The sequence below is a fragment of the Aquarana catesbeiana genome, linkage group LG04 (genome assembly GCF_042186555.1).
Source record: "Aquarana catesbeiana isolate 2022-GZ linkage group LG04, ASM4218655v1, whole genome shotgun sequence".
NCBI classification, from domain to species: Eukaryota; Metazoa; Chordata; class Amphibia; order Anura; family Ranidae; genus Aquarana; species Aquarana catesbeiana.
The window spans coordinates 44,722,469-44,748,861 of NC_133327.1; the positions used below are offsets into that span (position 1 = coordinate 44,722,469).

The 26,393-nt window shown below is 43.8% G+C and overlaps 1 protein-coding gene across 1 annotated transcript in view; it reads left to right on the top strand.

Annotated features, from left to right (window-relative positions):
* Positions 1 to 2,060: 2,060 nt before the first annotated feature.
* Positions 2,061 to 26,393, top strand: part of LOC141141361 (squalene synthase-like) — a 36,868-nt gene continuing 12,535 nt past the window's right edge. Inside the window, exons 1-7 of the mRNA XM_073629025.1 lie at positions 2,061 to 2,199; positions 5,332 to 5,429; positions 16,321 to 16,504; positions 17,795 to 17,923; positions 19,828 to 20,019; positions 24,422 to 24,598; positions 26,198 to 26,350. Of these exons, the coding sequence (XP_073485126.1) occupies positions 2,113 to 2,199; positions 5,332 to 5,429; positions 16,321 to 16,504; positions 17,795 to 17,923; positions 19,828 to 20,019; positions 24,422 to 24,598; positions 26,198 to 26,350 (1,020 nt within the window). The 5' untranslated portion in view covers positions 2,061 to 2,112. The remainder of the gene's footprint in view (positions 2,200 to 5,331; positions 5,430 to 16,320; positions 16,505 to 17,794; positions 17,924 to 19,827; positions 20,020 to 24,421; positions 24,599 to 26,197; positions 26,351 to 26,393) is intronic.

The window sequence follows — 26,393 nt, forward strand, 5'->3', positions numbered from 1 at the left end:
CAAGAAGTCTGTAGTGCCTGATTGGATATAAAATGATTGGATAGTTTAAGTAAGTCTTCATATTATATAATTTTGGTGAATCTAAGGTTGATTCTACATTGGACAATCAGATTGTATGGTGAGTCGAATGTTGGCCGTACACGCTTCAATTATTTTCATGCAATCGATGATTTGATCAAAATGTATCAAATCTGCTTAGAATTGAATAGTCATAACGTACCTCCTGATTGACTTGATTCAATTTCAATCAGACCTGCCTTTACACGCACATGAACTTTAATGGCATCCCAGTCTTAGTCCTAAGCAAGGTCCATAAAGACATGGATGAGCCAGTATGGGGTGGAGGAACTTGACTGGCCTGCACAGAGTCCTGACCTCAACCCGATAGAACACCTTTGGGATGAAATAGAGTGGAGACTGCGAGCCAGGCCTTCTTGTCCACATCAGTGCCTGACCTCACAAATGCACTTCTGGAAGAATGATCAAACATTCCCATAGACACACTCCTAAACCTTGAAACCTTCCCAGAAAAGTTGAAGCTGTTATAGCTGCAAAGGGTGGGCCAACTCAATATTGAACCCTACGGACTGAGACTGGGATGCCATCAATGAGAATGGCTTCTCCTGGGTTTTATGCTTTGATCCAGTCCTGACTTTGTCAGGTGCAACTTTAATTAACTGCTTGCCGACCAGCCGCCAGAGTTATACTGCGGCAGAATGGCACGGGCAGGCGAATCGCCGCCATGTTACGTCGGCTTCAAAGGTGACCACTAGAGGGCGCGCACTCACTGCTCGCCCCCGGAGCCAATGGCTCGTAACTCGGCGAGACCCGGGAGCTCTGTGTGTAAACACAGACCTCCCGACTCTCTGAGGGGAGAAGTAACAGATCCTTTGTTCATACAGAGTTTGAACAGCGATCTGTTATCTCCCCTAGTCTGTCCCCTCCCCCCTTCAGTTAGAACACACATTAGGGAACACAGTTAACCCCTTGATCGCCCCCTAGTGTTAACCCCTTCACTGCCAGTGACATTTTTACAGTAATCAATGCATTTTTATTGCACTGATCGCTGTATAAAAGCCAATGGTCCCAAAAATGTGTCAAAATTGTCCGATGTGTCCGCCATAATGACGCAGTCACGACAAATATCGCCGCCATTACGAGTAAAAAAAATAAATAATAATAAAAATGCTATAAATTTATCCCCTATTTTGTAGATGCTATAATTTTTGCGCAAACCAATCAATATACGCTTATTGCGATTTTTTTTTTACCAAAAATATGTAGAAGAATATATGTCAGCCTAAACTGAGGAAAATTTTTATTTTTTTTTTAAAAATGGGGATATAGTTATTATAGCAAAAAGTACAAAATATTGTGTTTTTTTTCAAAATTGTCGCTCTATATTTGTTTATAGCGCAAAAAATAAAAACCGCAGAGATGATCAAATACCACCAAAAGAAAGGTCTATTTGTGGGGGAAAAAAAGACGTCAATTTTGTTTGGGTACAACGTCGCACGACCGCGCAATTGTCAGTTAAAGCGACGCAGTGCCGAATCACAAAAAGTGCTCTGGTCAGGAAGGGGGTAAAATCTTCAGGGGCTGAAGTGGTTAAAAAAAAAAAAAAATATATATATATATATATATATATATATATATATATATATATATATATATATATATATATATATATATATATATTCTGTATTTCTGAGCACAGCCTAACGAATCCAGTCTCTTGCACTGACACCATGAGGATGCATGATATAAAGCAGAGCTGGTGCTGCCCATAGCCATCAATGTGTTGTCCCCTCTCCAGAGACATGAGGAATACAGCTACACAGAGCTGGGAGTACCTCCATTCCTCCCCCATCATGGTGTGTGCACCACAAGGCTCAGCATTCCCTGCCAGTCTCCTGTATGGCTGCACCCGCCCACCGCACCTACGCAGCCCCGACCAGCTGTCACTGAAAGCAGCACGCCACGCCTCTACATCGTCCCTCCGCAAAGCGATTGGCCGCTGGTGACAGGTGAGGGCGGGGCCGGCCGCTGCTACTATAAAAACGGCCGGTGTGTGTGGATGCGGCGACCGCAGAGAGTTGATCATCCCCGGCCATGGAGTTCCTGAGGTCACTCTTCTACCCCAAGGAGATCTACAACCTCATCAGGTACAAGATGGGCGGCCTGACCGAGGTGGAGCAGGTAAGGCTGAGCAGAGGGGACCCCTGTACACCTGTCCTAGGAGGGGGCACAAATAGGAAGAGAGGACAATGATTGGTTCTCTGATTATAAATATATTTGAAATAAGTGTCATCCATGTGCCAAACAAGTCATATTCAGTGCTGTCCATCCAACATCTGCATTTCTCATTTCTCATTCATCCAATAGGGATGGGGTCTCTTAAAGTTACACTTGCCACTGTGCTGAATGCTTTCAGCCAAAGCTGTTTTTTGAAGATTACATAAAACCTCTGAATGTTCTATATTTTCTGAAAGCAGACACCCTAGAGAATAAAATGCTGGTAGTCCCTATTTTCTAAGTTGCACAATATTAGTGCAATGGTTTATGAAACGCAAAAAAAAAAAGCCCTAATGCTAATTTTGGGGCTCACAGATGCAATATGTTACCCAAGTCTATGGAAAACTTTAAAAGATGTTGCAATACATAAATGGGTACATTTTAAGCCGTAGCCTCCCTGGCGGTTTTCCCGAGTGTGGCTCGGGGTTAAAATTCAGTCCCATTAGCGGTAACCCCGCGCCACACTCGGGATCGCATTGCAGGATCCTGGGGCGGCGTTACTTACCTTGTCCCCGGGATCCTGCGATGTCACCCGCAGTGTCCGAGGGCTCCGTCCTCCTCCGAAGCCTCTCCATGCCAGGCTCCGTTCCCTGCGAGCGGCGTGACGCACGGGGGCTGAGCCTGGCGGCAAATTAAAAAAAAAAGTAAAAATCATAACACATACAGTACTGTAATCTTACAGATTACAGTACTGTATGAAATGATTTCACATCCCTTTTGTCCCCAGTGCTTTGTCCTATGCCCTGCATGCAGTTTTACATGATATACACTTTTCTTTCTGCCTGGAAACTGGAGATTGTCCATAGCAACCAAAAAGTGTCCCTTTACGTCAAAAGTGGCTTTAGACCAGCTAGAAAACAGCGATAGTAAATTAGAACACTTGCAGAATTGAGCGCTAGTGAATTGTGGGGAAATTTATTTTATTACTATTTTTTTTTATTTTTTTAAATTATTTATTTTTATTTAGTATATTATAATTTATGCTTTTGTGTTTCAAACTTTATCATACCCGGGATATCTACTAGACTCTGGTTTGGACAGATTTAAGTGTGTTATTGTTAAGATTTACAGACCTACAATATAAAACGCCAAATTTCCATGCAAAATAATTGTACCGCTTTCAGCACCTAAAATCCGAAATAATCATACCGCCAGGGAGGTTAAAGTTGCGTGATCCAGTGACGTGACAGCAAACTTCAGTACCCTTTTATTTTCCATAGACAACACTTTAAAAGCCCCCCTACAGATCATCAGTTTCGAGTTACCTGAATAATGGACCTAGAGTTATATCCCTCACTCCAGCATGGGTGTCAATGTTTAATTTGTGTATTGCCAGCAAGGTTTTAGTGCATTTACCTTTTGTGCATGTACTGTATGTGAGGGGACTGCGGTCAAGCCAGCCGTGGTTTGAAAATACACGGTCTAGCCAGCCGCCAAAAAAGAGGGGATCGTTGTGCCGACTGGCCTCGCACCCGCCCCCTGCAAAGCCACTACCTCGGGGCGGGCGGGCTCTCCGTGTGTGATGTGTGTTCTGTCATTACCGTACTCATCGTAATAGGCGCACGCACTTTTTATTTGGCTGGCGCCTGGCTAGACCGTGTATTTTCAAACCACGGCTGGCTTGACCGCAGTGTGAGGGGGGGGGGGGTCACCACTTTTTTTTTTTTTTTTTTCTATCTCGTGATAGATTAAATTATTATTAATACTTTTTTTTTTTTTTTTTGTAACAGTTTAAGGAGACATAATGGAGGTACGGTATAGAGGACTCCTGATATCTCACCTGTCCTCCAATTAAACTAATGCAGTCCAGAGTGCACTGCATTTTGTTTTTTTCTGCAGCGATGCTAGGAATTTGACATGGGTAGCCCGAAGCGACGTGTAAAATCGTCTACATGGTGGAATGCGCCATATTTGTCCAATCATGGACAGTGCATGTGTGCCTCTCAGGCACAGGTTTCATGGAACCCCAGAGTTGCTGGGGGCTCCTTAACCTTCCATTTGGTAACTTCATAGTTACAGGATCACTTGGCCAAGCCAAAAGCATGAGTCCAACTATCTTTTTAACTGTCTTCAACACATTCTTTCCACTGGCCCCCAATGTGAAGGGCATTCTTGCCACTGGCCCCAATACGAGGAGCATTGTTTCTACTGGCCACCAATGTAAGGGGCCTTTCAGATGACCATCAGTGAAAGGAAGTCTCTGCTGTAAAGGGTGTAGGTTTTTTGTTTCTTGTGCTGCCCAGTTTACGTTCTGGCACATCCTGTGTCTGGATGACTGAAACCCTTCGCATGCATAGGTGTGATGTCAGCTTGTGCCGGCCAATGAAGACCCCAAAGATGCCAGTGTGGTTGAGGGACCTCGGACCATTCAAGGAGAGGTAAGTATTGCAGACTTTACTTCCACTGTAAAGTGCATCTCTGGACATTCATTAAAAAAGGCGCCACTGGCGTCCAGGAGTGACAAATGATGGTTTCAGAGGTATAGTTTCAACCCCCCCCCCTCCTGCAGCCCAGCTCTCTCAGTGCCATCTTGGACCTCCTTAGTCCAAGGCTGAGGCAGCAAAAGACTTAAAGCCACCAAAAAGTGTTGATTTGTGGTCGGGTGATTGATTCCTTAGATTGTCTGTCTGCTTTAATGGTGGCCATTAACTTGTTCAAGAGGAAGCTGTAGGCTCAATTCACAAAGCTAATACACCAGGATAAGAATCCTTATCTTTTAAAAAGTAACAGTTATTTTCAGTTAAGTTCATAGTGATTGTAAACGATAAAAAAATAACATGTCATACTTGCCTTATCTATACAGTGGTTTTGCACAGAGCAGCCCCGATCCTAGCTGGGCAAATTCCCAGTGTGCCTCAAAGTGAGAATTCGGATGAGCTTTGTCATTGATCTGTGTGCCGTTCCCCTGCAATGAAGCCCAGTGGGCAGCTGTTGCTGGTGAGGTTCAGTAGGCTGCAGGAGAGGGGCTTGGGGGAAGACCACACCATGCAAAATTGCTTTGTACTGGAAGCTTTTCCATTCTGTCTTTCCTTACAGGACCCCATGAGTGAGAGCCTGCAGACCTGCTACAAATTCTTGGAGGAGACGGGCAGGAGCTACGCAGTAGTTATCCAGGCCTTGGAAGGGGAGCTACGGTGAGTGTATTGTCTGTTTTAACCCCTCAATAGCTGCAGTAGGTTGATTTTGTGAGAATTTACTGTTTTAATGAAAATTATATCACTTTAACTGGCTTTTTCTTTTTCTGTTCGAGTGGCACAAGAATCAGAGTGTCTGAGCATGTATGGATTGTCATCAGATGGGGTCAACTTAGGCTAGAGCTACACTTTTTTTTTTTTTTTTTTGTTTTCAGTACTAAAATAATGGCACCTTAGGCTGCCAGCAGCAGAAAGCACATGTATTGGTAATTGACTGAACAGAAGTGGACCTGACGAGAAGGTAGTACAATCTCTGCAACCCAGTGTGATCTATCAGGCTATTGTACACCTCACATTATGACAACCCACCATAACATTGTCTGCCTACCTTATATTGAGTAGGTCCCCCTTTTGCCACCAACATGGCCCTGACACTACTAGACAAAAGCATCCCACCATCCCAGCCGGCTTGTCTTCTTCCTATATTGCATCCTGGTGCCATGTCTTTCCCAGGTAAGCGACACAAACGCCTGGCTATCCACATGATGTAAAAGAGAACCAGATTTATCAGACCATCTTCTTCCATTGTTTTGTGGTCAGTTCTGATGCTTATGTGCCCATTGAAGATGCTTTTGGCTGTGGACACAGGTCAGCATGGGCATAGTTGGCAATATTGTAAAAATTTATACGGACACTTTTTTTATCTGTAGGCGGAGTCTTGCTATAATTAGGGGGCAGAGCTAAAATGGGCATGGCTTAAATGGGTTGTGGCTAGAGTCTGAGATGAACGAGGTATGGAGGGAGCAAGAGATAGGAAGGGAAGGAGAGAGAAGGAAAGAAAAAGGGATGGAGGGACAGCAGGCCCAGGTCCTACACCACAATAGAAATGTGTATTCCAGAAAGTTTAACAATCAGCAGATAAAGATACTCCAAACACCTGGTGTTGGCGCTTCAATCATCACGGCACCATGGTTATGGTGTCAGGATGATTGAAGCACATTATTTCTATTACATTGTAATATAAAATGAAATCTTTCAACTCGCCATAATGCAGAATCAGTGGGAGCCTTGAGCTTGCCACGTCACCTGCCATCAGGTGCCCCCAGCCAGCGGAGTCCCTCCTTACATCAGGTGCCCCCTCTGCACCCGGGTAGCGACACCACTGCTGGTGAATGGTCTCCGCCATTCCAGAAGCCCAACTCGTGGAGGCTGAAGGGAAGAACCAAGAGGCGGAGCCTGGGTTCCGCCTCTTTCCTCATCACGATACCTGGTCTTCTGTAAAATGGCGACCGGCAGAGACACTTCAGTGCTGGTTGTGGACCTCTAGCGGCCAAAAAAAAAATTGAGAAAACGTCGATTTCCTGGGAAACGGTACAACCGGGACAAAGGTCTAAATCCCAGGAAATTCGGGACAGTTGGCAACTATGCATTGGCATCCGGACCGGTCTGCGGCTAAGCCGCCCTATATGCAAAGAGGTGATGTCTTTTTATCGGAACAATCACATGCATCAATGGTCCTTGGCCACCCATGACCCTGTTTCCTTCCTTGGACCATTCTTGGTGGATCCTGACCACTGCAGACCAGAAACTTCTCACAACAGTTAGTTTTGGAATTACTTTGACCCAGTCATCTAGCCATTACAATCGGTCCTTGTCACAGGCGTTCAAATGCTTACGCTTACGCTTACACTTATTTCAATAGGTTTTTATTGAGTACTTCAAGAAGTAAATACAGAAAATGAAAAATGAAAGTAAATGGGTTACATAACATAAAGTAGGGTAATAAGTGATATACATCTTGGTGTGATATACATTCAGAAGTTACAATCCTGAGATAAGTATATAGGTATAGTACTAGACCTACTGGTACTGTTAATACGATATAGTCACCTCTTGTAACAACTAGATCATATTCTATATGGCCATATAGACCAAGATTTGTCGAAGGTCACACATTTTGATGAGTTTAATGCTATGAGACGTTCAAAAGTGTAGTTCCTGTTAACAGCTTTAACTATGTCTGTCATATTCAAGGCTGTCATGGATTTCCAGTTACGTAGGATCATTGATCTTGTCTCTAGCAGTATGTGAGTCACTACAGGTCTGAAGTCCGTGTGAAATTTTTCTATGTTTAAGTGTAAGATTGCTAAAGTCGGGTCTGGGGGTGTGAGCATTCCTGTTATAGAGGAGATTAGGCGAAATATTTGATTCAATGTGCTTTTAACTGTGGGGCAATGCCATAGCATGTGTAGTAAAGAACCCGTGTGTCCACATGCTCTCCAACAAAGTGGTGATGTTCCTGGGAAATAGTGCGCCAATCTATATGGAGTGTAATGCCATCTGTTAGCCAGTTTAATTGCTAGTTCCCAGTGCTTAACACAATGAGAGGCTTTATGTATTTCTTTGATTGTCGCCATTCTTCTGGTGAGAAGATAGTGCCCAATTTATCCTCCCATTTTCTCATTGCTGTAGTTTTGAGGAATGTACTTTTATCCCTTATTTTATTGTAAAAAAAGGATATACCTTTTGTGTTACTATCAGCAGTTGAATAAAATTGCCATATTGTGTTTGGGATGGAGATAGTCGGTCTAGAGCAGGGTTTAAGAAAATGTGTGATCCTCAGGTATAAAAGTTTCCTGTCGTTCGGGAGGTTATACTGGGACATGATCTGATCAATCGTTTTTAATTGTGTTCCGTTATAGAGATCTAAGATGTTAGTGATACCTTTGCTTGTCAAGTGATTTACCTTCAGTAAAGGAATCTTTGTCTCTAGTAGTGTCAGGGGTAGGGTGTATTGTATGTTTTGAATATCATTGTGTTTCTGTTCGAGTATAAATCTCCATGCTCAGTGAGATCTGCATTGGGGGAGTAAAAGTTGACAAATTCCATGGTAACCACCCATCGCTTAGCAATAGTAAGGTTAAATCTTTTGTTGGGGCTAATGCCATTTCAATGTCTACCCATAGTGGTGTGTCCTCGTGTTTGAACCATAGTTTGGTCTGGTCTAGTCTGACTGCCCAGTAGTAGTCATATAAGTCCGCTAGGCCTGCCCCTCCTATTTTTTTTTTTTTATGAAACGTGAGGTTGTTTCTGGAGCATCTAGCTTTTTTACCGTTCCATATATATTTTCAACCTAATTTTGTCATGTTGTGGATATAGTGAATAGGTATGTGGATTGGTAAGGAGCGAAACATATACAGTATTTGCGGTAATATCATCATCTTATATGCTGTAATTCTTCCAAGCCATGAGATTTCCTTATTGGACATATTCCTGATTTGGGCTTCCAGTGTGGCCATCAGTGGGATCATATTGGCTTTGACAAGCGTGGAGGTTTTATTGGTAAGTGTGATACCAAGGTATGTTATGCCTCCTAAGCTCCACGTATAAGGCAATTGTGACTGAAGCATTTTGCGTTTGTGGGGTGGAACTCCTATATCCAGTATTAATGATTTGGTGAAGTTAACTTTATAGTATGAGACTTCCCCAAATGTGCTAAGAATTGCATGAGCTTGTGGTAACGATGTGGCCGTATTGGTCAGGAGGAGGATTACATCGTCCGCAAAGAGGTTTATGGTGTGCGAACTGGAGCCAAACTGGAAGCCCGTAATCAGGGGGTGAGACCTTATGGTTTCAGCTAGGGGTTCAATCATTAAGTTGAAAACTGTTGGGGATAGGGGGCACCCCTGTCTTGTTCCATTGGTGATGTTGAATGGTTTAGATAAAAAAACAGAGGAATAAACCTGTGCCGACGGGCATGAATAAAAAGCCAGAATGGCTTGCAGTATGGGACCCTTGAACCCAAATTTGGTAAGAGTCATTTTCATACAAGTCCAATGGACTCTGTCGAACGCCTTCTCTGCGTCAATCGACAATAGCAGAGAAGGCGTTCGAGTTCTTTCAGCAAAATGTATCACATTCACAATTCTCCTGGTTGCATCAGAGGTTTGTCTCCCCCTCACAAAACCCATCTGGTCGCGCTTTATAATATTTGGGATTATGTCTGTTAATCTTTTGGCTAACAGCTTGGCGTATATTTTTATATCGGAGTTTAGGAGAGAAATAGGTCTGAAGTTTGCTGGTGTGGTGCGTTCTTTGCCTGGTTTTGGTAATGTCACTATGTAAGCTTTCAACATATCTTGAGGAAGAGTTGCGGTCTCAGCAGCTTTGTTGTATATTGTTGACATATGTGGTGATAGAGTTTTGGCAAATGTTTTGAGGTATTCATTGGAAAAGCCATCCGGCCCTGGAGATTTTCCATTGGGAAGAGTGTGTATTATTTGTTCTATTTCCCGTATTGTGATTGGTGCGTTCAGGGTTTCTAACTGGTGTGTGGAAAGAGTTGGGAGATTAATATTCTTTAGGAATGTTTCAATCTGTTCCACTGTTGGTTGGTGCATGTTGGGATCTGTGTGCAGATTGTATAGTGAGCCATAGTAATCCGCAAATTGGCCAGCTATAGCTTGAGGGTTTATGATTTGGTGTGGTAGTGTAGGATGCTGTAGGAAAGCTATTCTCTTTTTGGTGCGAGCCGCCTTTAATCTTTTCGCTAGATATTTGCCTGCTCTATTAGCATTTGCATAATAGTTTAGTTGAAGGTGTCGGAGATGCATGTCATATTGTTGGGAGAGAGTATTTCTAAGTTTTTCTCTGAGAGAGTTTCATTTTTCAGTAAATGGTAATGTAGGGGATTTTTTGTGTTGAGTGGTAGCATTATATATTTCTAAAAGGACAGCATTAAGCTGCTGAGCCCGTCTCCTGTTTGAATTAAAACGCCTCTCATGAAGGCCTTGTGTGAGTTCCATAAGATGTATGGGTCAGTGATTGATCCGTCATTGTCTAAGAAAAAATGTTTTAATTGCTGAGATAGTAGTGTTTGGTATTGTGGGTCTTGGAGGATGCGTGTATTGCAGCGCCAGATGGGGGTTGAGGAGGAGATTCCCTTCTCCGTAATAGATACAGAAATAGCGGAGTGGTCTGACCACGTAATATCATGGATTGTTGTTTTCAATATTTTGTAGAAGCCATTTATCCGCTAAAAATAAGTCTATGCGGGAGTATTAGCAGTGTCTGCTTGAGAAAAAGGTGTAGTCCCTTTCATTGCCGTGTAGACATCTCCATGTGTCAAATATTTCCTCTTTGTGTAGTAATGATTGGAGGGACAAAGTTCCTTTACCTGACAATGTATCTAGAAGTGGGTCCGGTGTCACATTAAAGTCTACGCAAATCAGAAGGTTGCCATATTTCAAGGCTTTTGCTTTGTAGAGCACTTTTTTTTTTAATGAATCTAATTTTTGCGAATTTGGAGCGTATAGCGTTACTATGGTGTAGGGATTGGAGTTAATGTCCCCTGTGGCGATGATGTACCTGCCCTCTTCATCAGTAATATTTTCTTTGGGTTCGAAAGATATGGAATTTTTGAAGGCTAAAAGGACACCCCCTGTTTTTCGATGCGGCGTACAGGCCACGTAGATGTGTGGGTAATCCTTGTGAGCGCAATGGGGAGTATTGTCTAGTTGAAAGTGCGTTTCTTGGACGCTCAAGATGTCCACCTTTTGCTTGTGAGCTTCCTTCCATAAGGAAAAGCGTTTAGCCGGATGATTTAAACCTCTGGCATTGATTGAAAGACAGGTTATCGTCATTTTAATAGATGTGTGTTAGATCGTGAGGCTGAGTGGTGGGAGTACTCACTGCGACCATAGATAACGTCCAGTGTTGCATGGTTGTTGATGGGGACGACAGGCTTTAGCGAATCCTCTCCTGGTTCGGAGGTGTAATTAATTCTGAGAAGCTGCATATATCACTTAGAGAAGGAGATAAAAAAAAAAACTGAAAACCAAACAGAAAGTCATCATAAGTAACATAAGAAATGGATCACACAATTGATCCTTGTGCAGATGTAGCTGCTATTGGTGTTATAAGGGTGAGGGAGAGATTCTAAGACAGAAACTCAGCCCTGGAGATAAACCAGTGATAACTTGGGTTTCAATTATGAGCTTCCACCTGCCTGTTTCTTGCTGGATCTCTTGTAAGACACTACCTGCCAATCATTTTGAATGAATGAGGGCCCTGCCGGGTAAGCTTGTTGTATAGGCTGATCCGCAATGATGTTCCATCTCTTTAGGGCAGTAAGCCCTTCTTCCAGGGTGGATACTGAGATAGTGACCCCATTATGGGTGATAGAGAGCGTAGCAGGGTACTTCCATTTATGGAGGATTTTGTGGTTCCTCAAGGCTTTCGTGACCATTAACAGGTTATGGCGACGTTGTAATGTGTGCCTGGAAAGATCCGGGAGCAGTCTGACGTTCACATACTGCTATGGGATATTCTCTTGTTTGCGTGAAGCCTGAAGTACCCGGTCTTTTATGTGGTAAAAGTGCATCCTTAACGGACATCTCTGGGGATGTCAGCAGGGAGAAAGGACGGTTTAGGGACTATGTATTCTGTCCACGAGAAGGTCATGTGCTGAAGCATCTGGCACCAGTGTGGAGAATAGGGTCTGGGCAAATTGTAGGAGCTGGTTAGGAGGAATATCTTCTGGGATTCCTCTTAGTTTGAGGTTGTTTCTCCTGGACCTGTCCTCTAGGTCGGCCATTTTATCCTTTAACCATGTAATGTCCTCCCCCCTGGGTTGTATGGGCCTCCACCATCACATTGTATGCTGAGGTGTATTCCTCCATTTTTATTTTCCACCTGATGTACTCTGTGGCCTATGGCTTGTACCTCCCTCTGGCACTCTGTTATCCCCCTGACCATGTCTGCTTGCAATGAGGAGCGTAATGACAGAAGCATGTCTTTTAATAAAGTATCTGAGACAGACCGGTCTACGGTGGGGAATTCCCTGATAGGATCTCCGTCAGTGCTGCTCTGGTGTGTGGGATCACTGTAAGGCCCGCTTACCTCCATACCTGGAGCGCTTCCTTGTCTGATGGGAGAGTCTCTCCACGGCTTCGATTTGGCCGGGCTTCTCGTGGAAGGGCTGGATGGGCCTGAGGAGGACACACTGGGCAGATTTGAGGAGCGAATGTAGGCGGGTGCTAGTCCGTTTCTGCCTCCATTCGTTTCGGGCCTGAGCTCCGGCCTGTTGTCTGCTGCTCCGCCGCCATTTTGTTGAGGACTGCGAGCAGAGTAATAGCTCGTCATTTTCTGCGGTTGTTGTGGGTTTTTGCGGCGTCTGGGCATCCCCGACTTGCAGCGGGACCCCACCTGTCAGATGGTAGGTTTGTGGATCTTAAGGTGTGCTGGTGGGCTCTGATGGCTGTGGATTATCTCCCCGAGGCGAGCGGAGCTTCTGGATTACGCGTCCATCTTAGAGCCCGTTTGGCCACGCCTCCGGATTTAGGTTACTTTGAACATGGCGTGGTTGTTGGCAGTGGCGTCACTAGGGTTGGCGTCACCTAGTGCGGCAAAACCTGGTAGGACCCCCCCCACTTCTCCCCAGTGCAAATGTAGTGCAAGTGAACGTGTGTGTGTGTGTGTGTGTGTGTGTGTGTGTGTGTGTGTACAGTTTCTTAGACTTTTACTCATCAGACTGATCTGATGTCATGTAGGCAGAGGGGGGTGGGACAGAGGAAACTCTCTAGCAGGAGTAAAGCCTGCCACCCCCCCACCCCCCAATTCTCATCCAAGGACATCCTTTGAGCGTGGCACAGCCTGGGCAGTGTACGCCCAGCTGAGGTGGATGGAGAAAGGGGGGTGGAATCTACCTTGGCCAGTATTCCAGAAAGTCTGAAAAGATTGGCAGGAGGGGGTGGACTCAGCAGCGTGCAGAATCTAAGTACAAGGCAGGGAGATGGGAGGAACACAGTACTGACAGAGCCACAATGCCAGGACATATCACAGGACACATGTCTGAACAATAAAGGAGCCTGGTGCCACCGGGGTGTGGCCCCGCACCTCTATAGTGACGCCACTGGTTATTGGTTCCAGGTGGGCTAGTCTGAGTATTTCAAACTGCCGATCTACTGAGATTTTCACACACAACCATCTCTAGGGTTTACAGAGAATGGTCCCAAAAAAGAGAAAATCCAGTGAACGGAAGTTGTGTGGAGGAAAATGCCTTGTTGCGGTCAGAGGAGAATGGGCAGACTGGTTTCAGATGATAGAAAGGCAACAGTCACCCAAATAACCACTTGTTACAACCAAGGTATGCAGAATACCATCTCTGGATGCACAACATGTTGCATCTTGAAGCAGATGGGCTACAGCAGCAGACGACCACATCAGGTGTCACTCCTGTCAGCTAAGAACAGGAAACTGAGGCTAAAATTTCACACAGGCTCACCAAAATTGGACATTAGAGGATTGGAAAAAAAGTTGCCTGTTCTAAGTCTTGCTTTTACTTGTGACATTTAGATGGTAGGGTCAGAATTTGGCGTAAACATGAAAGCATGGATACAGCCTGTCTTGTATCAACAGTTCAGGCTGGTGGTGGTGTAATGGTGTGGGGCATATTTTCTTGGCACACTTTGGGCCTTTGTACCAATCGTCTAAGTGCCATGGCCTATCTGTGTATTGTTACTGACCATGTCCGTCCCTTTTATGACTACAGTGTACCCAGCTTCTGATGGCTCCTTCCAGCAGGATAATGCACCATGTCACAAAGATCAAATCATCTCACCACTGGTTTCTTGAACATGACAATGAGGTCACTGTACTCCAGTGGCCTCTATGGTGACAGATCTCAATCCAATAGAGCACCTTTGGGATGTGGTGAAACAGGAGATTCTCATCATGGATGTGCAGCCGACAAATCTGCAGAAACTGCATGATGCTATCATGTCAATACGGAGCAAAATCTCTGAGGAATTTTTCCAACACCTTGCTATGCCACGAAGAATTAAGGCAGTTCCAAAAGCAAAAAGGGGTCCAACCTGGTACTAACAAGGTGTACCTGATAAGGTGTCTGGTGAGCGTATATATTCAATATAAAGAAATTGTGTCCATGTCCTTTAAACCCAACGGTGTATAAGGCCTGATTCACACCTATGCAGGTTCCAGTTTGCATATCCCAGGTGCATTTTGCGTTTTTAATACACGTTTTTGATTCATTGAAGTCTATTGAACCAAAAAGTCCCTGCTCCTTTCCATAAAATGCAGAGATTTGAACGTGACCCATAGGAAACCATGTTAAATTGACTGTAGAGTGTTTCTGCAGAACTGGAAACGCACTAAAAAAAATGCATAGTTGTGAACCAGGCCTAATCAGTGTGTCCACCACTGCTAAAACCACAGCCTCTTACCAGATCAATAGTGCCCCCGCCTCAAATTATAAGTGGTCCAACTAGGCATGAAGCTGCGTGGATCTTGCTTCAAGGACCTTTTTGGCATAGGAAACACAGGCAGTATTCCAATGTGAGACTCCAATCCAGTCCCTACTCCTTAACTTGGCCAGAGGAAAGACTCCTAGTGTAATACCGTCAAATGTTTAATTAAAAAAAAAAGACAACAAACTACCTTTAAAACTTCAGAAAGGTAAGCATATACCGATCTTGACAACAGTGGCAGCTGGTGATCAAAATTTTTTTCGGGGGGGGGGCGCAAACAAACTGAAATTAAACTGTTAGTAATGCAGGACTGTAAATAGCCACTCAGGTGATTTATTTATCAATACAGCTAGATAAAACGGTGCCCATCATATGCAGCCTCACTGTGCCTGGTAAAGTAGGCCAATCACATCCACATTTCAAGTAAAAGAAAATAAAACTACTTTACTTTAACATAAGGTGTCCTTATTGGAGCCCCCTTTACATTAGGTGTCCCCATCAGATGTCCCCCTGTTTCCACCCCCCCATTCAAAGCAAGTCGCCTTTCATCCACCTTCGGACCAGCTGGGATGAGTCAAACTGGAAGTGAGGGCACAGGACCCGCTAATCACACACCACAGCAGGGATCAATGCTATAGAGGGAGTGTTCAGAGCTCAGCACCCCGAGGACTTTCTAAAGGAAGCCAATAGAGCTTGTTTGCAATCACGTGATTGCAAACCGGTCATGCTTCCCATAGCAGCTCTGTGTCTGGCGCCCTGCACACACTTAAAGGGCTATTATTATTATTCCCATACACCTGTGTCTGGCATTCCACACACTTAGAGGGCCAGTATTTTATTTTCAATTTTTTTGGGAGTTGCTTTGGGGGGGGGGCGGTGACCCTCTCTATCGGCGGGCCGCCACTTCTTGACAATGTCTTTTGAGATGAAATGTATGTCAGGGAAAGGCAGAGCTTGTGCTGACATTGCCCACACCTGGCTGGAGCCGGCACCAGCGGCTTCATGTTATATGTGGTTACTCTTCTGAAGTTTTGTAAGTAGTTTTTGTGTGTCAGTCATTTGATGGTATTACACTATTGGAGTGTGTTTTTTTTTTTTTTTTCTCTGGCTGAGTTTTAACGCAGAGTAGGAAGGAGGACTGGATTGGAGTCTCACATTGGAATGCCACCTGTGTTTTCTATGCAATAAGATCCTTGACACAAGATGCATGCAGCTTCATGCCTAGTTGGACCACCTATAATTTAGGGGTCTAACGATCTAGCAAGAGGCTGTGGTTTTAGCAGTCGTGGGTGCACTGATTAAACACAGTTGGGTTTAAAGGACACAATGAACACCACTTTCTTTATATTGAAGATATGTGTTTTATATGGTGATTGCAACAATGTGCACTTAAGGAGAAGTACCTGATTGAGCTAATTTGGTTTATATTTGCATGATTTTTAAATATTCACACAGCGCAACAATAGAAGGTTTGTTGTTGAACATTTGTATTTTTATGCTTTTTGAGTGCAGCTGTGCAAATTTGAAGTGTTTGTATGTTTGTTTTCTCTGAGCGCAGTTTTTATAGGTTCATTGTCATAATGTTCTGCCTGATTGGTGTATATGGGTCTTCTGTCTGTACTCAGGCATGCAGCCTGTATCTTCTATCTGGTTACAAGGGCTGTAGACACTTTGGAGGATGACCTGACTATCAGTCTGGAGACCAAGATCCCCATTCTGACAAACTTCCACAACTTCCTGTACCAGCCTGACTGGAGGTTCATGGACAGCAAGCAGAAGAATCGCATAGTTCTCGAGGATTTCCCAACAGTGAGTCACGTTAGGGACTCATTTATGTGAATTCTAATACCATGCAGCCACTGTTTGTTTTTGTTTTGTTTTTTTTATTTTCAAAGCATCATTATTGGACTTTAGTACATTGATGCAGTAAAGTATATTAACTTTTCTCTCTTAGGTGTGAAGTACACCCTTCGATTTTTGGTCAGTGTAGGGCTCCCTTAAATAAGTGACTAGTAGCAAAGTGTCTCCTTACGTTGGTAGTTGGTGGTCCCTGTAGGGCCAGCTTACCTTGGCCATTAGTTGTCAAGTGCTCCCCTACTTTTGGTAGATATTGTTCCCCCTACATGGGTGGTCTACGGAGAAGTACACCTTTTACATTGGTCAGTGCAGGAGGACCCCCCCCCCTTTCACATTGGTGGCTAGCGAATTGCGCCCCCCCCCAATACTTTCATAGCCAGTGGAGATGCGCCCCTTTAAATTTGGTAGTCAGTGGGCGAAGCACCCACTTATGTTAGTCAGTGGTATAGTGCCTCCTTTAAATTGAAGGTCCGTGATGAAGTGTCCTCTTAAGATTGTGTATCGCTCCCTCAAATTGATGGTTCATGGATTACTTTTACTGCAAAGATATTATGAAGCAGTTGGTCTGAATAATAAAAATTCAACTTCTCTAGGTACAAAATATAATTTTGGAACATTCACACTACAAGGGTGTCAAGCTCCACTTCATCGTGGACCTCATCAGCAATATGGTTGCCCTCAAAAGGCCAGATGTATCTGTAAGACTATATAAATGTACCTACTCTCGGTCTTATTAAAAAATTGCCTATGCATTCGATTATTACTGGACCAGCACAGAGCTCACTCACATTGCTGTAGCGGATGATGCAAGTCTGAAAAGGAAGGTCGCACGCTGCTGGTTTCATCTACAAAAACTTTATTGGACTGCTCAGACAGAAAATGGTTCTGCCACGGTGTTCTCTGAGCTGTCTCCAATTAAGTTCCTTGTAGATGATACCAGCAGTGTGCAACCCTCCTTTTTCAACTGGCATAGAATTGTAGTATTCTCATAATGTCCCAAACCCCCCCCCCCCCCTTACATCAGATGTCAGAGTGTGAGGGCCACCTGTATTGGCCTAGAAGGCCTTGTTTGACATTCTTTAGATTAAGAGCAACTTTTCTTAGTGCCTAGCCTTCTATAGGCAGTGCACATACCCCGTGGTCATAATGTGTTCTCCAGTAAGCATTAGAACAAAACATTTTTTACCACTACAAACAAATCTTTCTGATGGCATTTCATTACTTTGTTCTCCTTATTCTAAGATCTCTCGGGAGTTTAGGAATTTGGCTGTGGTCTACCAGGAGGTGATTGCCAATGCTGCTCGTGAGCTAGCGCTGGGGATGGTGGAGTACCTATCAAAGCAAATAGAGTCTGTACAAGATTGGGACAAGGTGAGAAATAAGATTGCTAGTAAAGAGGGCATTCATGATATTTAGCTTACTTCATTCATACCCCATGTGCTGATCAGATTGTAAAGGTGGGACTTTATTTGTTGGTGTGGGATTTTTCTTTCTTTTTTTTTTTTTTCTCTTTTCTTTTTTTCTCTTCTGCCATAGAAGTTCCTCTTGCTGCTGAAAAAGCTCCCTCCCCAACTAACAGCAGTGATAAGGGGAAGGACAGAAATGGCTTCACTGGATGGGGGGGGGGGGGGTGTCTGATCAAAGTATAAAGAAGTCCATAATCTTCCTCCTCCCCCTCGGTTCCCCCAGAATTCTCTCTTCTCTCCCCGATTCACCACCTCTGAGTGGGTGAATTCTGACACAGATGGCCAGTGAAGTGCTGAGATCGGACCTTCATAAACTGGCTGTTTCTGTGTCAGTCAGTTACACCTTCTCTGTGTGCGGAGAACATGTTCTCCCCCGATCTGTTTCATGAACTGAGATCAGCGGCAATCCTCTGGATCACCGCTGTTGAGTTTAATAACTGGACACCTAAAGCTGGTGTTCTATCAGAATACCGCTACCCATCAGAAAATGTAACGGAAGTGACATTCTGACTGACCAAAAATGCTTTCTGCTCATGCACCATGCGTTCCAACATGGCCACTATGCATTCTAATAGGCTTCCTAATCTGACAGAACATGATGGCAGCAGTAGACATCTTTTTACACCCAGTCAAGTGTTCAATGTCCCCCCTTATCTTAGCAGTAAACTCCCCCTTTTATACTGAAATATACTATTTTGCTGTGACCAAGTGAGGATGTCAAAATGTCCCTCGGCGCCTTATGACTATCAGTTTGGTGCTGTGCAGGGTGTACCAAGATGGCCATCGCAACCTTCTGACTGCAGGCTTGTCACTGCTTTTCAAATTCAACATCAAAACAGTGTCACAGATTAAAAAATACTGTATTTCACTATGTAGTCTGTCAGATTGGGAAACCTATTGGAACGCATACCGGCCATGTTGGAATGCATGTGCAATAAGAATTTTTTTGTTTTCACAATAGCACTTCCGTTGCATTTTCTGATGGGTAGCGGTATTCTGATAGAACACCGGCTTTAGTTTGCAAAGAATGATGGTCAACAGTTGCTTCAAAATCTTATACAATAGTTGTTTGCCGCTTGTATAAACTGACCTGAAGGTGAACAGGGTGTAGAATAAAATGTTATCAACTGTGAGTAAAGAAAAATACCTGTGTTAAATCTACAATATAACCCCCCCCTCTGTCCTAACTAGGACAGAGGGGGCTCTGTCCTCTTATCGAATGCCAAGCCCAATTGAAGTCACAAAGTAAACATATAATCAGATGGATATTGCATTAACAATCTCCATTTTTAGTCTTTCTGTGGCGGTTGTGCAGGGAGACAAAATTGCAGACTGTTAGGCACTAGAGAGACCAGTTCATGCAGTAATAGGCATTCATTAACGCATGATCTGACACATCTCTCTTCCGCCAAAATATAGATCTGTTTGAGGACACTTTTGATGAGAGGTGTAACTGTAAGGCCCCTGAGCGCTTTTGAAGAGCTTTCCATTAATTTCAATGGAGAGGGGCCTTTTTCCACCGCCCTGCCAGCGCACTGCCCCAGTGTGAAAGCATTCATTGATTTTAATGGAAATAGGTTTTCGTGAGCTTTTCAAGGCTTTTTTTTTTTCTCGTGGAAAAGCGCCTCAGTGTGAAAGGGGTTTTAGTGAGTTCTGCCACCACAGAGCACTGGAATGTGAGGGCAGGGACCAGTATTTTTTACTGAGATGATGGTATATTATGGTATTTCTATGATTTGCAGCATAGTATAGAGAAAGATTTAAATCACTATTGCCCTAAGGTTGTGTTTTCTTTTTCTTTCCCCACAGTACTGTTATTACGCATCTGGTCCAATAATAATTGGCCTGTCAGTTATGTTCTCTGTCTCAGGGCTGGAAGACCCCATAGTAGGAGAGGACACAAAGGTCTCCATCTCTGTAAGTCTATTAATGCAGAAGATCAACCTCATCCGTGATTTCTTGGAAGACCAGCTGAACGGACTAGAGTTGTGGCCAAAAGAGGCGAGTATGGGTTTTCTGCTCACTGTCATCAGCCTGTAGATAAAATTCAGTTTTTGGTAGAATTCTTATTTAAATGAAATATGTGGCCAGGCTGCAACATTTTTAATGTTTACATAAGCTTAACAATCAGTAAAAGTGCTTTAAAATAAACCTTGGCTGACCTCTTTAGCTGCAGGCACTGTGGAAAAGTTTAGTCCTCATGCACACGGACTTTTTTGCAGCTTAAAAAGGCCTGTCTATGTTAGTCTATGGCTTCATGCCCACCTAGGCGTTTTTGAGCTGCAAGTGGCATAGGCGTTTTTAAGCTGTAAAAAAAACCCAGGACCAGTGGGTTCTGAAAGACGTTTTTCAGCTGTAAAAACGCTCAAAAACGTCATTCACCAACGTTTTTTAGCGTTTTTGATCCATTGAAAAAAAAAAAAAAATTTGAAAAAAAAAAAAAAACGCTCAAAAACGCTAACGCGGAAAAACGCTCAAAAACGCTAAACGCTATTGCAAAAACGCTGAAAAACGCTGAAAAAAGTTTTAAAAAATCACTGCAAAGATACTGGCGTTTTCATAACGTTTTTTTAACAGCCTGTGTGCATGAGGGCTTATAGACAAAGTTTACAACAAAGGGCACTGAAATTGCAGCTTTCTCCTTGCTTTCCTTGGCACCCTGCCAGCATTCTAATGGTAAAAGTCAGAGGTAACAAACACATTTCGGGGCCTCATCAGTCCTATAGAGGCAAAGGGGGGAAAAAGCTATGTTAAACCTGGCTGCATTCAAATAAGGATATTTTGCATTAGGCACATTTTGGTTATTGCGCCTCATCTTCATAACCTTAGAGGGATGTGTTCTGTAGTCCTGCAGAGGAGAACTTTGGTAGGGCTGACAACGCTGCCTGGGATTTCAATGTCGCTGTGTAGTCAACTCAAACAGGACTGATATGGAGTTCACTGTTTTTTCTTTTTTCTTTTTTTTTTTTTTTTTTTCTTTGGAAGATCAACGGATTTTTCTGTACTTGCATTGTTGGAAACAAAACAGGTGTTTTTCTTGTCATATCCAGCACTGGAGGTGGCTATTGGCCATTTCATAGATGCAGTCCTAGTTCTGAAGAGGACTTACCACCTTGTGTAATTCTTCAATAATTTGTCTGCTCTATGGTCACAGATTGGGGTACAGAAGGCACAAGGGAGGCCAAACATTGTGAAAGGTATTGCCATCTGTTGTGTGTCCTCAGAAATTGACCAGCTTGCCGCCAAATCTAGAAAACCCAATGTTCCCAGAAAGCCAACTTTTTTTTTTTTTTTTTTTTTACTTAGGAAAATGACTGGCTCTTAGTTCTATCTGCTATAGGACTAAAATGGGACAATTGGGTAGTATCCTTTTTTTTTTTTTTTTCCCATGTCGAGTGGTGAAGCTAGTAAATGCCTTGTCCAGAACACGCTTCTGAGAAATTGCACTGTTCCTCTTGATATTAATTAATTTGATAGGGGTACGGATGTGGGGCAGACTCTTAACCCAACCATCCCCATGGCCATTTACATTTAGGAGTGTCGGGTATGACTATGAGGAAAGTGCTTGCTGCTTAAGGGGTCAATGGTTAGAGACCAGTTGGTTTTCATGGCTGGTTTGGAGTTGCATAGTCGGTAAGGCTGAAAAAAGACAATAGTCCATCCAGTTCAACCTGTGTAGGTGCATGCGTATCAGTGTCTATAATTTTCCCATATCCCTGTATATTGTGTCCTTTAAGATGTGCATCTAAGACGTTTTAAAATATCCATAAAAATGAATGAATGTGGTGCTTTCTCAGTGATCGAAATTATGGGAAATTAAATCCTAAAGTGTGGTAACCAAATGGCTAAAAAAATGACGAAGTGCTAGGTGCAAATAATCCTTGATCCAGAAATAGTTCAAAAATCTTCACAGTGCAAATTAATATAATAATCAGTAATGCATAAAAAAATAACTTCAAGTGCTTGGTGCAATCAATCTTCAGTGCACAGAAATAATTCATAAAGGGTCTCGGCAATCACAGCGCAGACCCGTAGGTCTTTTGAGGTGAGAGGCTGGGCACACTGCACACACGGATGGTGAAGCATGATTGAGGAATTTGCTATATGGGTCTGCACTGTGATTGCTGACACCCTTTATAAATTATTTATGTGCACTGAAGATTGATTGCACCAAGCACTTTATGGACTTTTTTTTGTACTTTAAATTATATTTTGTGTGTGTGTGTGTGTGTGTGTGTATATGCATACGAGATAAGAACCTTGGTGGCAGGAACTGATATGATTGTACCAAATTTGTAAAGCACACGACAATGCAAAAGCATAGCTCCCAACTGTCCCTGATTTGGAATGTCCCTCTGTCCCTCTTTCCTCCTCACTTGTCCCTCATTTTGGTCTGATCTATATAGTTGTGTATATAAAATGCACTATTTCTTTCAAAAAGTGTTTCCCGGAGCTAAAACTTTCATCCAATTTCTAAATTGCTGCATTTGTACATTTCAAAAACCAGTATAAAGGAATGGTAGTGGTAAAAAAGCACTTGTGGGGTTTAACTTTTTTTTTTTTCTATAGTTCTCCTTTTTAAGGGGGTGTGTCCTATGCCTACATAATTTTGCTAAGAGGTGTCCCTCGTTCCCATCCCAAAGTTGGGAGGTTTGGCAAAAGCATGTATTGCAGAGATGTGTTTTTTAACCTGTTATATCCAATACTGGATGTGGCAATTTGTCCATCTCCTAGATTAGTGGTTGCCAACTTGTGAGCTAAAGGGTTCCTCAAATGCAGCCCCTGATATCACCAAAGGGCCGCACATAATGTTCAATATATGTAATGCTTGGGAGGGCTGTCAAACTGCAGACCTAAAAGGCCTCATGCAAACAGGACTTTCCTAGAAACCAGCAAAAAACACCTGACGCTTGTAAAAGTGTCTTAACTAGAGGTTGACCGATATGGGTTTTTCTCTGGCCAATGCAGATATTTAGAAATCGGGGCGGCCGATATATTAGGCTGGGGTTTGTTTTTTGTTTTTCCCTCCCTTCATCTCATAAACTCTCCCATTCCCCCCTGCTTGCTCCTGTCACTCTACCACACACTTGATATCCTCAGTACAGATGGAACTGGCAGGTTTTCACACTGAGCCGCTATAGTGAAACTGACATATGTAACAAATGCAGAGAGACCAGCTGTCAAAATTCAGCGGTGATGTCGGGGGTGGGCGGGACCCAGCAGCTATCAAACACCAGCCAATGATTGAGCTGCTCAAGGGGGCGGGGCCCCATACATGTAGCGGCCTGCCCAGATCCCATCGGCTGGTGTTTGCTAGCTGCTGGGTTCTGCCCACCCCCAACATCAACGCTCAACTCTGACAGCTGGTCTCTCTCTGCATTCAGTTACATTACATGACGGTGTCACACACTTCACACCGCGCGCTGCGCTGCTCTGCCAATGGAATGTGGGGAAGGGAGGCGGAACAGGCATGGTGCGGTCAGTGTTGAATATCGGCCTAATTTGCATAATTGGCCAATGATGATTTCTTAAAGGCCAAATGCCGGCCAATATATCGGTCGACCTCTGGTCTTAATGCTTTTATACGCGTTAAACACTTGGGAGTTCATTTTCATTGGGAATTTATTCTGACCATTGAAATGCATTAACGCTCAAGCTCTAAACACGCCTAGCGTTAACACGTGCTTAGTTTATTTTACAAGTATCAAGCAGGCTTTTGTCCTCTGCAAACTGTGCTGCTCCTGGACGCACTGGCAGAGGGGTTTTTTTAAACCACTAAATGTTGCTAAGTCTGTGTGCATGGAGGGGCGTTTAGAGGCAGAGGGAAAAAACGCCAGATGCCTCTAAGAGTAGATTCCAAAAACATCCAGTGTGCATGAGGCCTAATAGAGGAAATGAGAGCAGACTGTGAACATGCAACATTTTTGGCTTGGGATGTACAGATATGCTGTAGAAGACAAAATGACACTGGAAACCTGGTACATGAGGCTATTGCCCTAATAACTGTTCCTGCTACAGACTGCTGAGGTCCAAGGGCCACACATCATATACCAAAGTGCTTGCAGGTTGGGCACCAGGGTCCTAGATTTGGTGCTAGGTTTGAGGAAAGTACACCTTCATGTGCAGTGTTGCCAAAGTTTGCTCTACCCAGGACTAGCACCCATTTCAGAAGTTGGTCCTTTTTTAAACCCATCTGTTTTCTAATCACCAACTCATGCGTATGGCCAGTTGAAATTTTCCAAAGCAAATGGTATTACCCAGAATTCTTTGTACATGGCTGTGAATCCTTGGGAAGGAAAGATTGACCTTTGCCTTTTATTCCCAGTGTTGAACTCCTATATGTGATGGAAATAGTTTGAGATAAACCTATGATTACAGCTGATTGTTGCTCTGCCTGTAACAGGTGTGGAGTAAATATGGGAAGAACTTGTCTGACTTTACCAAGCCAGAAAATATTGTGCCAGCCGTGCAGTGTCTAAACGAGCTCATCACCAATATCCTGCACCATGTGCCTGACGTCTTGCTGTACCTGTCCCGACTGCAAAACCAAAGAGTGTTCAAATTCTGTGCAGTCCCACTGGTAAGTAGCCAAACTTATGTGGTAAATGGTAGTGTTCAGTGGTTTTGTAGTGGGTAAGAATAGATTTTCTTCAAGTCATGGATGGTCTTCCTTTTCAATTGTAGCCCAACTACAGCATTTCAAAAATGTATTCCCCCCCCCTCCCCCAAAAGTTAAAATAAGAAAGCCGCTCCCACCGCAATGCTTACCCTTACACTATCTCCACTGCTGTCCTCCGCAGACTTTGCTATGCAGTCCAGTGCTGGTCCTTTTCTGCATTTGGCTAATGCCCAGCATCATTCAACCCACTTCCTGTGACCCCAAGGCATCAAGGTCTTGCCCACAGGTGTGTGGGCTGGGCCAGTTTATCGGTATCAAGATGAAGTAAGGCACACAGAGACCAAGTAAAAAGTAGCACAGTTTTTTGGTTAATTAGAAGTAACAAATTCTGTGGAGAGCTTCAGCAAGGTGCTTAACAGTTCCAAAACCATATGGCCTCAGAGTCAACTTGGGTACAACCATTCTCCGCAACATTGACGGTACTTTAACACAGCCCCAACACTTGAGGTACTACTTTAATCATGCTTAAATTCAGGGCTGTCTTTAACATTCATTGCACCCTGGGCAAGCCTTTGCTTGGGCCCTTCCGAATCCACTTGCCAACTATTGGCATGCTATGTGGGCTCAAGGGAAGCTGTCTTGGGTCCCATCACGACTGGGCCAGGGGCAGCTGCCCATTTTGTTCTGTGTTAAAGACAGCCCTGCTTACTGTACTGGAGCAGCATTTGAGTGAAGGGGGTGGCTGATAGGCAGAGCTCCACCACTATGCAAATCAATAGCAAGGTCTTTGTCTCGGCTCTCGTGTCCCCAGATAGTGGAGCCAGTTTCAGTAACCTTGTTCTGTCCCTCCTCCACGGTTTGGAACTTCACTGATAGTAGTTTATGCATATGCAGATGGTCAGCTAAACCTGCGTGTTCACAGCTGTTCCACAGACTCACTTTTGACCTGATGCCCTGTGGCACATCTGCACAGAGGGTGAGAAGAAAACAAAATCAGTAATTCATACCTAGGTGAGAAGCGTGGAAGTGATGCCCTTCCGGTACAAATTACATGGGTAAAAAAAAATAATGTCCAGTTGTGAGAGGGGGAAGTGGCAGGACATGACCTTCAGGGTGAAGGTCCATCCTAAAAATACAAATGGTTTAAGCACCTGAATGATATCCGCCTCCTGTCATCCCAATACAATCTCAGACTCTGAGAGGTGAGATCAGTTCTAGGAGAAAATCGGGGGTTACTGCAATGTGCATGTGCTAACAGATGACAAGTGTGGAGTTGGTGAATCAATGATGCGTTGCTGCTCTTTTACTGCACACAGCCAGTCATATTGCTGAAAAGTTTTGTCACCCTCATTGTTGTGCTGTCTCGAGGTGTATGGATTGCAAAAATGGTTCCTTCATTGTCCATTCAGCAGGCTGGAGGTGTGTTCTTTGACCAACCTATTCTAACGTCTGTGAAGATCAAAGACCTGGGTATACTGTCCGTACCTAGACCACAAAATTGGAACAGTAATTTGTGTATTGCTCGACCATAACTGTGCTGACCGTGTGTGGTTTTTATAGATGATGGCTATCGCTACATTGGCCACCTGCTACAACAACCTGCAACTGTTTAAAAGAAAGGTAAAGATCCGGAAGGGCCAGACAGTGACTCTGATGATGGACACTACGGATATGCAGGCTGTAAGAGCCATCACATGTCAGTATGTGGAGGAGGTATGGATGTCTTATGGTTTTTAAACCCTTAAGTTATCTGCTT